This window comes from Vanellus vanellus (genome assembly GCF_965231255.1).
Source record: "Vanellus vanellus genome assembly, chromosome: 14".
Lineage (NCBI taxonomy): Eukaryota > Metazoa > Chordata > Aves > Charadriiformes > Charadriidae > Vanellus > Vanellus vanellus.
The window spans coordinates 12864058-12874487 of record NC_138919.1 but is presented as its reverse complement, the minus strand read 5'-3'; the positions used below and the strand labels follow the sequence as shown (position 1 = coordinate 12874487).

Genomic DNA, 10430 nt, shown 5'->3' with positions numbered 1-10430 from the left:
AGGTTGCTTGGGCCATGAGGAGGATGCTCAGGGTTGCAAGGAGGTTGCTCGAGGATGCTCGGGGCTGCAGGGGAGATGCTCGGGGCAGCAAGAGGGATGCTCGAGGATGGGAGGAGTGCTCGGGGTGGCAAGGGGGATGCTCGGGGAGGCAAGGGGGATGCTCAGGGCTGCAGGGGGATGCTCGGGGCCATGGGGAGGATGCCGGCCTCCCGGGAGGGGGAGGTTGCAGGGGGAGGGCGGGGGGCGCTGGGGGGCGGCGGGTAGGAGGTGCGGGGGGCCGGGGCTGGCAGCCAGGCGGCCGGGGGCTGCCGGGGCGGAGCCGTGGGGTGCCCCTCCCGACGGTGGTATAAACCGGCGGGGCGCGGGCGCGGGGGCAGCCTTCGCTGGGGCGCCCGGGGCCGGGGTGCACCCCTGCCTGCAGCCCTGCCTGCAGCCTGCCCGCCCGGAGCCCGGCACCATGGCGAGGGGGCAGCTGTCGGGGGGCGCCTGGGGGGCCCTGGTGCTGCTGGGGCTGATGCTGCCGGCGGCACCGGCGGGCGCCTGGTACAAGCACGTCGCCAGCCCCCGGTACCACACGGTGGGGCGCGCCTCGGGGCTGCTCATGGGCGTCCGCCGCTCCCCTTACCTCTGGCGCCGGGAGCTGCCGGCCGAACCCCCCCGCCGCCCCGGGGGAGCCGCCACCACCGCCGCCGCCGCCCCGCCGCCCCCGGGCCGCCCCGCCGGGGAGACCCCGCCGCCCGCCGCCCCGCCGCCGCCGCCGTCGCCCGGTGCCGGCCGCCTCCTGCAGCGCCTGCTCCGGCGGGGCTGGGGTTGGGGAGGTCCCCCCCCGGCCCCCGCCCGGCCCCCGCCCGGCCCCCGCGGAGCTCAGGTAACCCCGACGGGCGGGCGGAGGAGGGGGTGGGTGGTTGGAGCCCGGGGGTGTCACCGAGGGTGTCACCGGGCCGGAGGGGCATGGTCTGGTGCTGGGGGTGACACTCGTGCCTGGGGTGCAGGAGGTGTGCTGCGGTCTCTCTGCGACGCCCTGGGGTGCTGGAGGGGGGCTTCCCCACATAATGGGGGTGCATGGAGCCTTGGAGGGGTTTTGGCAGGTAAATGGGGTGCACGGGGGGGTTTCACCAAGTAACTGGGGGTGCATGGAGTCCTGGAGGGGTTTTGCCAGGTAACTGGGGAACACGGAGCCATGGAGGGGTTTTAGCAGGTAAATGGGGTGCACGGAGGGGTTTTACCAGGTAAATGGGGGTGCACGGAGCCTTGGAGGGGTTTCCCCAGGTAACTGGGATGCACAGAGCCTTGCTGCGGTCTCGCATCCCGCAGGCACCAAGGTTTCGGGGTGCCCCCAGCAGAGAGCTGTCTGCCCCGTGGCATCGGCCAGATGTGGGGAGCTGCCCCCCGACACCCACACCACCTTGTGCACCCCAGTCCCCATTGGGCTGGGAGGGTGTGGGGGAGCGAGGGGAGCCGTGACCCCATGGGACAGCCCGGGTCCTGGAGGGTTTACAGCCCCGTCACCACTGCATGAGTGTGACTGCACGAGTTGAGTCTCTGCCGCATTTTTGAACTTGAACCACAAGGTTTGTTGCACCCAACAAAGCGGGCCAGGAGGAGGGGATGTGGTTCCTCCTCCCCATGGGATGCGTTTGGAGGAGCTGCACTCTGGCGTTAAGGCAGAAAAAAGGAGATGGATGATTTCTGTGACCCCTGTTTGGGGCATCACAAACCTGCACCCAGTGGGACCAGGCTGCCAGCGCCAGGAGGGGTGTCAGTGGGACTGGCAGGCTGGCGATGCCGAGATGCTCCCAGCATGGCCCCTCCGCAGGACCCCTCTCCCTGCCCGCTTGGGGCTCAGCCAGGCTGCATGGGACTGGCTCGGGGCTGGTTCCAGACATTAAATCTCTTCCCTCTTATGTAAAGCTGCAGCCAACATCCAGCTGAAATCCACGGAGGCTTTTAGCTGTTGGATCAGCCCCTGAAACACGTAGCTGTGTTCTTCCCCCCCTCCCTTTTTTTAAGGAAATCTGGGATTAGTATCATTTTAGGAAAGCCCAGGCAGGTCCGCTCAGCCCAGCGCTACGTCTGCGCTGCCCCGTTACCTCCCGCAGCCTGGCTGTGCGCGGGCAGAGCAGTCCCGGTACCGCGGTCGTGGCTCTGGACCTGTGCATGCACGTGCATCCCTCTGATTTCCCAGCCAAATTTCCACGAGAGCCTGGCAGGCAGGTCCAAGCCCGGTCTTTGCGTGTCTGCATGGGGTTTATCTGCGTGCACAGTGGCAGAAAGGGAGTCTGCAGTCACTACAGGTTGGATCTGAGCCCGCAGAGGAGATTATTTCATGAATATCGCGAATGCAGCGGTGGTTTAAGCGCTGTACAGAGGGGCAATGCCGTCCCACATGGGGAGGGAGGTGGTGGCAGGGCTCGGGTGCACAGCTGGATGCTCAGGTGAGGCTCTGAAATAACCCATCCCCTCATCTCCTTTCAGCTTCTCCCACTTGAAGACGTGGCTCTGATCCGCTGAAGGGGCCCGGCAGAGATGCTTCAAGCGCCAGAGGAGCATCGACTGCCCGAGGTGGAAACCATTCACCCTAGCTGGCGAGGAAGAGTCTCATCAGCGGATCTCCTGGTACTCTGACCTCTCTGAAACCATATAGACAATTGCATTCCAAAAAATCTGATTTTTTGTGGCCGCTGTCCAGGCGCAGTGGTAAATTCATCTTGTTTTCAGGTCAACCTAGTGCTATAAACTTGGGGAGAAATAAACAGGGAAGATATTTATTTTTGTTTATTTTTTTTAGATTTCTGTACTAGCTTGTTTGCAATATGATACAAACATGTACTGTTTGCTTCCTAGGAACCTGCCCTCATTAAAATGAGAATTGATCAAAGGAAACTTTGGCTTCGTTGTGGTGGTGGTTTTTTTTTTTTTTTTTTTAAAAGCAAAACCTGGTACGGCTCTGCACAGGGCGGGCACTTCAGCGGTTGGGTCACTCCCAGGTTTTTTTGACATGATTTAACTCCTTAACACGGTTTCTTCTGCAGCTTTACAGTAAATCTCTTTTACTGCCTGTCGGGGAGTTACTGCCAGGCTAAGTGTCAATTAAGATGACAAAGTTAGAAATCTTTCCTGGACTGGGCTGAGTCTCTGTGAGTCCTCACTGTTCTAGTTGTTCATTTGCCTGCTTAGAACTTAATTTTATATATGTCTCTGCTGATGAAAATAAATGTTATTGCCCATTAAAGCAGGGAGAAGCCTCGGGGCCGTGCAGGACCGCTCGGTGAAGGTGTGCTGGAGCGGGTGAGATCTGGGCTTTAGAGAAAATTGAGGTTTGGGGGCTGAATCTGGTTCCTCTGAACTGCTGAGCTTGCACCCACCAGCACTGGCGGATTTTGCAGGAAACCTGGCAAAAAAAGAGCCGTTTGTACCCACCTTGCATGAACTGATTGCTCCTGCCAAGGCCCTGCAGCCTGCTGTGGAGCAGGGACAGCAGGGTTTGTGCTGCCTTTGGTACGGATCTGAAGGGAAAAAAAAACCCCGTGGTGCTTGTTGGGGGAGCCAGGCACACGCTGAGCCCTTGCAGCCGGGGTCTCGGGGAGGATTTCAGGTGCTGTAACACATAGAAGGATTGTTCTCTCCCAGCTTATTCCCAACCCGTTTCTCCTCCATGTCCCCTCTCCCTTCCCCACCATGATTTTCCAATTTCTGCTCTTCGTTAGTGCAGCACGGGGCGCGGATGGGCCAAATGAGACATGATTGCCAATAACCCATTAGGCAGCTGCTCTTGAAAAGGGCCGTGTACCTGTCAGGGTGCCAATCAGGCTGTGGAGTGGCCGCTGAGGCAGATTGCCGTTCTTGATGGAGGTAAGTGATAAAATGAGGCACAAAATGTAAAGGTCAGCTTTGTGCAGGGGGGGGGGTGTGTGCAGAGAGAGGGGGATGAGGGGCGATGTGATGAGAGACACGACTCAAGTGTGCGCTTCCACCCTCGTCTGTTGGAAAGGAACACTTCTACGTGCCAATTACTGGGGCAGAACCAACGAGACACTCAGTTAACCACAAGCCCTTCACTTCTCACCTTGTAAAATAATTTTTCCGGCTGCTGTTGAGGAGCATGAGCTGATTCCCCACCGGGGCTGTAAAATCATTTCCTTTGTGCTCCCAGCTCTCCGGAGATGTCTGGGCCTTCCCTGGGGGTCAACAAGCCAAATAAAACGGAAGAAAGCTTAAAAAGGCGTTTAATTACCCCTCTCGCCTTGGGGCAGGACCCAGCCATCCCTGATGAACGTTAATCCGATCCCTTTGAAAAGACTGGTCCCCCGGGGGGAGATGTTGCGCTCCCCACAGTCTGCCTCCCGTCCCCCTCGCTCCGGGGGGAACTGCAGTTGAAGTGCAGCCCCAGGAATTGTTGGGGAGGATGCTGGGTCCCTGCCCACCATGGGCTGGGTTTGTTCCCGGGAGGAAAGTGGGGAAACAAAAGCTTTTGAGGGGATCATGGACAGGCCATGCTAGCAACACATCAGCCCCGTTCAGGGTCCTGGTGCCCTCTGACCCCCGCAGAGCAGCTTTGTGGGGGGTAACTGCAGCTGAGGAGGGCGATTCCCGGCACCTCTTTGGGCTTTGGGAGATGTGGGGGGCTCAGAAACCCCCAGGCGACAGTGGGACATGTCACCCCTTCCCTCCCACCATGTTCCACCAAGTCACTGAGGCTGTGGGGTGGTGGGCAGGGTTCAGGGGGTGCCGGGAGTAGGGGGGGTGGCACCCAGGTGGCTTTGCCATGCCACCTTGTGGCCACACCGATGCCGGGGGCTAGGGAGCTGCGACAGGGGTGAGGACGAGCCCTGCCACCATGTCCCCATCCCCGCGTCCTTACAGAGCGGGGAGCTGCCCCCACGGGTGCCCCTCTGTCTGCACAGCCCCGGCCAAGACCACGGGCCCGGGGGGGGGATGGGAGGTCTGGGCTAAAGCCTGTCCCGCTGCTCTGGATTAGGGCCACCCAGGGATGGGGATGCTCCCAGGCTCTGGGTCGCCATGCAGCACGTGTGGGGTTTGGATCTGGATGCTGCCCCTGGTCCAGATCCATCCCCGAGGTGCTGCTTGGGAGCTCTGCAGATCCAGCACCGCCGGCTGGAGCTGGGGCTGGCTGACGCAGCCAGGCTTTCCCGGACGGGGTGCGCCATCACCCAGCCTGCCGTGCCAGAGGATGCATTTTATTCCAGTCCAAGAGGCGGGCGAATCCCAGGGGCTGTGGCGGGCAGGAAGACGTCCCACCCGACCCGGCCTGAGCCCAGGGCGGCTCCCTTTCCTTCCCGGCTCCCCAGCCTCTCCCAGAGGACCAGCAGCATCCACCGAGGCAGTTGGGCACGCCGGGGCCGGGGGCTTTGGGTCGGGCAGCGTCTGGGACAGGAACCGGCAGCCCCGGGGGAGCCGGCGTGAGCTCACACCGGGGCTGGCTCTTGTACATACAATGGCTGCAGGGCTCCTGCGTGCACCAGGAGGAAGAAAACTCCCCAAGGAATTTCCTCCATCGTCGGCTCTGCCCAGAAGCTGTTCCTCACCCCACTGGGATGGAGGCGGCTGCAGCCAGGGCTGAGCTGGGCCAGGTCTGAGCCCCTCTCCGGCAGGTGGCCCCTGTTTGGAGTAGTGGTGGCTGGGGATGGAAAGCCCTTGGGCAGCACTGGGTACCCCGGATGGTCCCTGTGATGGCCCCAGACATCCCTGTGGGGACCCCCGGGCTGCAGAACCCAGCGCTGAGCCGGGATCTGCCAAGGGTCTCGTCCCGCTGGGCTGTCCACACCTTCACGCTGGTGCCACCCAAGGGAATTGACCGAGGCTGGAGATAAGGGGTAAGAGCTGCAGAGAGCAGGAGATAACGTTATCTCTGTGCCTGCTGCTTTCCCTATTTCCAAGCTGTCCAGCGCGCTGATAAGGTGACGGCAGCTTAGAGACATGGGCAGATATCTTCCTGGCTGAGCTGCAGCAACGTGGGGCTATTCCCGGGGTACCCGAGGGGAAACACCAGGTCCGGACCCTCCTGCAGCCCCCACGCTCCCACCCCTGAGCCTCCCCCCACGCGTCCCGAGGGCTGTGCCAGCTCCCGCCTCCCCCATGTTGACTGTACACAGGGCTGTATTTGGGGAGCGCCCGCACTGCTTCGCTGGGGCAGTTCACCTGCCGTGGGCATGTGCCGCCGGGAGCGGAGGTGACCCGTGCCGGAGCTGCCCTGCCTGCACTGCCCGGCTCTGCCTGCTCCCTGGGCACCCTGCCGGACCCTGTGCCCCTCACCCGGGGGTGTACACACACCCCGCTGGGTCCGACAGAGGAGCGGCTGGTGGTGCAGCAAAGATAAAATGTCCTCTCGGGGTCCCCTCCATCCCCCCTTTGCCCCTTCCTGGGTGATGAGACACTGGGCTACGGGCACCTTCCCAGGCCTGAGCGTTTCCCCTGTCTTATTTTCTGGTGGATATTTCTTCTAATGTGTGCAGGAGAGAGCGAAACGCAGCTGCAGCCCCATTGGGCAGTGGAAGGAAGCCATCCTCCCCCGGCCCGGCCACGCATCTGCTGCAAGAGAAACAGCCCCTTAATCAAACTGCGCTCCCCAAACCCCGTCAAGAGCTGCAAACACCTCCAGGGCCAGCAAAGGTCCCTGGGGACGTCCTAGCCCTTCTGCTCATGCCAAGAAGGTGTTGCAGGATTGGTCCCAGCCCTCGCGGGTCCCCCTGGGTGCTGGGGTGGCATCCAGGGCTGGACACACCAGAAGAGCTGATGCCTCCAAAATCCTTAGCCTGGCCCAGGACTTTAGCGGCACGGTTAAATCCAGGCACAGTTGTGCTAAAATACCAGTGCAGACCAGTTGCGCTCCCACCCCCCGGGGCTGCTGAGGCTGGGCTGGCGGAGAAGGTGTCCCAGCTGGGTGAAGCCGCAAACTTCCCCCCCCCATCTTCATCCACCTCCAGCCCTGCAAGAGCCTCTTGAGGTGCTTCTGCCACTCCCTGCTCAGGCCACCGCCACCCCTGGGCTCGGGTCCAGCTCCCACGTCTGGCGGCGTGGGGCCTCCGCTCTGCTTCTCCTTCTGGCAGGAGAGGAGGCGGCTGCGGTGGAACGCGGCGTGAATGAATGCCGATGGTCTCCTCGGGCGGCAGCGCTGTCAGCCCAGCTGGGCGCTGGCAGGGACCTCGTGGGTGCATTCCTGCCCAGGGAGGTCCCCTTCGCCACGCTGGCGCTTCCGTGGATGTGCTCAGCTGCGCTGCTCTGCTGCCAACCTCACCCAGGGTGGGTGCTCCTGGGGATGGGTGGTCTCAGAGATGGGTGCTGCCAGGGATGGGTGCTCCCAGGAATGGGTGCTGCTGGGGGTGGGTGCTGCCAGGGACGTGTGCTTCTGGGGATGGGTGGTCTCAAAGATGGGTGCTGCCAGGGATGGGTGCTTCTGGGGATGGGTGGTCTCAAAAATGGGTGCTGCCAGAGATGGTTGCTTCTTCTGGGGATGGGTGGTCTCAGAGATGGGTGCTGCCAGGGATGGGTGCTCCCAGGAATGGGTGCTGCTGGGGGTGGGTGCTGCCAGGGACGTGTGCTTCTGGGGATGGGTGGTCTCAGAGATGGGTGCTGCCAGGGACGTGTGCTTCTGGGGATGGGTGGTCTCAGAGATGGGTGCTGCCAGGGACGGGTGCTTCTGGGGATGGGTGGTCTCAGAGATGGGTGCTGCCAGGGATGGGTGCTTCTGGGGATGGGTGGTCTCAAAAATGGGTGCTGCCAGAGATGGTTGCTTCTTCTGGGGATGGGTGGTCTCAGAGATGGGTGCTGCCAGGGATGGGTGCTCCCAGGAATGGGTGCTGCTGGGGGTGGGTGCTGCCAGGGACGTGTGCTTCTGGGGATGGGTGGTCTCAGAGATGGGTGCTGCTGGGGATGGGTGCTTCTGGGGATGGGTGATCTCAGAGATGGGTGCTGCCAGGGACGGGTGCTTCTGGGGATGGGTGGTCTCAGAGATGGGTGCTTCTAAGGATGAGTGCTGCCAGGGATGGGTGCTGCTGGAGATGGGTGCTTCTGAGGATGGGTGATCTCAGAGATGGGTGCTTCTGAGGATGGGTGCTGCCAGGATGGGTGCTCCTGTGGACAGGTGCTTCCAGGGATGGGTGCTGTTGGGGATGGGTGCTCCCAAGGATGGGTGCTCCCAGGGACAGGGGACCCCAGAGCCAGCTGGATGGCTCAGTGCTGCTCTTACATCCACATCCTTGTTGTGGCAGGCACAGTGGCACACCAGTGTGGCACTGGCACCAGCACCAGTTGGTGCCCAGCTCAGGGAAGGGCTGTGCCAACACCAGCCTCTCCAGGAGCAAGCCCCTTTGCAGTCATATTACTCGTGTAGTTTGGCTGTTGCCGGAAGGGAAATTTCGGCTCTTCCAGGGTAAAACGGTGGTCAGCAGCGGGTCTGTGACCCTGCACGGCGCAGACAGCGGGGTGCCCGTGCTGCGGGGGCACGGTGGGTGCGGAGCAAGGCAGCATGCACGCCGCCGGGGTGCGGGAGCAGCATCGTTGCTTGCACACTTGTCCGTGGGTGCGCTGGCACTGGGAGGTCTCAGGTGAGCCCAGCCTGGCCAGGGACCATCGCCAGCTCCACGCCTGCTCAGCACCAAGTCCCACCGGGCCCGCTCCGGCTCGGTACCTATCACACTGCTCTCTGTTGCAAAGAATAAAGGACTTGGGTGGATTTCTACCTGCCAGGTTGTGCAAGAGGGATCTCCCAGCTCTCAGTGGCATAACTGAACTTTCTGGACTTTCACAACCCGTGAAGCTTATTGTTAATCCTCCTAATGATCAGTTCTCCTTCTATCTCTAGAAATCTAACCTGGAAAATGTTCACAGCTCAATAGTGCCACACACAGAGGCCTAGAGAAAATGAGACGGTCCTTTTTATGAGCGCTCCTCTCATTCCCAGTTCCTCCGGCAGCGCAAATAAATCATCGGCCTTTCCCAACTCTGTGATAGCCGCTGCCCCTGAGAGCGGCCGGGACCCAGCAGCCCCACTCTGAGTGACAGTGATACGAGGGAGGAATGAGCACGGCCACATCCATGCCAGGCAGAATTCCCAAGACTTCGTTTATTAACAGTCAGAGCCAATTACTGCAGTAGCAACGGCTCTCTGCAGCTCCCAGCGGGGACCGTCAAACACCAGGGGTGACAAGGGCACGTCCCTGAGCTTGGGTAGAGGACCTGGGTCTTCCTCCACAGCCAGGGAGAAGGTGCCAAGGGTGGCTGAGGTCTCCTGGCCACGGAGCATGGCTGCAACCAGCCCAGTGAGCTCCGGCTCTGGGGCAGAAAGCTGGGTGTGGATAAACACCCACCAAAGCGCGCTGACGGGGAGGAGGAGGCTGCGCGGGAGGAAGAGCATCTCCCTGCCAGCTGCTCCCACGGCTGAGATGGAAACCAGTGTCTCACGAAAGCCAAAGGGAGGGGTGTCTGGCAGCGCCCAGCCTTTCCCTCGCCCTCCCCCTGCCTTTGGCGAAGCTCCCATTCCCGAGCAGGACAAGCACAGGGGAGCAACCTGCATCCCAGGAGAGGGGGGAATGGAGAAGCCACAAGATCTGCCCAGAGCCATCCAGCAGGTGTGAGATGGAGCCGTGAGTGAGACAGGGGGCTCCTGGCATCTTGAAAGCACGCGTCCTCTTTGGCAGAAGATGGCCCAAAGGCACATGTGAAACCTCTCTTTTCTCTGGAAGCACTGGCACAGCCCAGCGACTCCCTCACCAGCAAACCATCCTCCCCCTCAAAGAGCCCCTCACCCTGACCTTCCACCCGCCTTAGAAACAAGCCAGCCTGAACAGATGTAAACTAGATGTAAACAGATGTAAACAGAACTAGATATAAGGAAGAAAAGTTTTACCATGAGGGTGGTGAAACACTGGCCCAGGCTGCCCGGAGAGGTGGCAGATACCCCATCCCTGGAAGCATTCCAGGTCAGATGGGGCTCTGAGCAACCTGATCTGGTTGAAGATGTTCCTGCTCATTGCAGAGGGGTTGGACTAGATGGCCTCAAAAGGTCCTCTCCAACCCAAACTATTCTATGATTCCACAACTGTGTGAACGGGCTCGGGTTATCAGCTGAGGTTTTGCCAGTTTCTGAATGAAGATGGACTTTATGGTCCCCAAAAATCCCTCCCTCCAACACACCAGGGAGCCTGCCAGTCGAGCCCAAATTTTGTAATTGTGAAACTTGTCACATCATCTGTATTTTGCATTAGTGATGCAACAAGATCAGGCCTAAAGCAAACAGGGTTCAGGACACAGGTGTAATTTTCTGTTGCTGCTCAACCAAGTGAAGGAATTAGAAGCAGATGTCAAACAAAAAGAGCTTCAAACCCTTCCAAGCCAGTAAGCACACAGATCCCATGAACTTTCTCAGCCTCCAGGCTGACCCAATTCAGACTTAAATATCTGCCCAAATCAAA

The 10430-nt window shown here is 60.6% G+C and overlaps 1 protein-coding gene across 2 annotated transcripts; it reads left to right on the top strand.

Moving 5' to 3' along the window:
- Positions 1–457: 457 nt before the first annotated feature.
- Positions 458–2513, top strand: NPW (neuropeptide W; the record flags this gene model as incomplete). Of its 2 annotated transcripts, none has more annotated exons than XM_082490354.1 (2): positions 458–868; positions 2476–2511. In XM_082490354.1, 2 exons carry the CDS (start codon positions 458–460, stop codon positions 2509–2511), a joined length of 447 nt encoding a protein of 148 aa, XP_082346480.1. The 2 variants fall into 2 exon arrangements, 1 of the variants encoding a protein (XP_082346480.1); XR_014269689.1 differs by lacking the exon at positions 458–868 and adding an exon at positions 2111–2294 and having other exon boundaries at positions 2476–2513.
- Positions 2514–10430: the final 7917 nt, after the last annotated feature.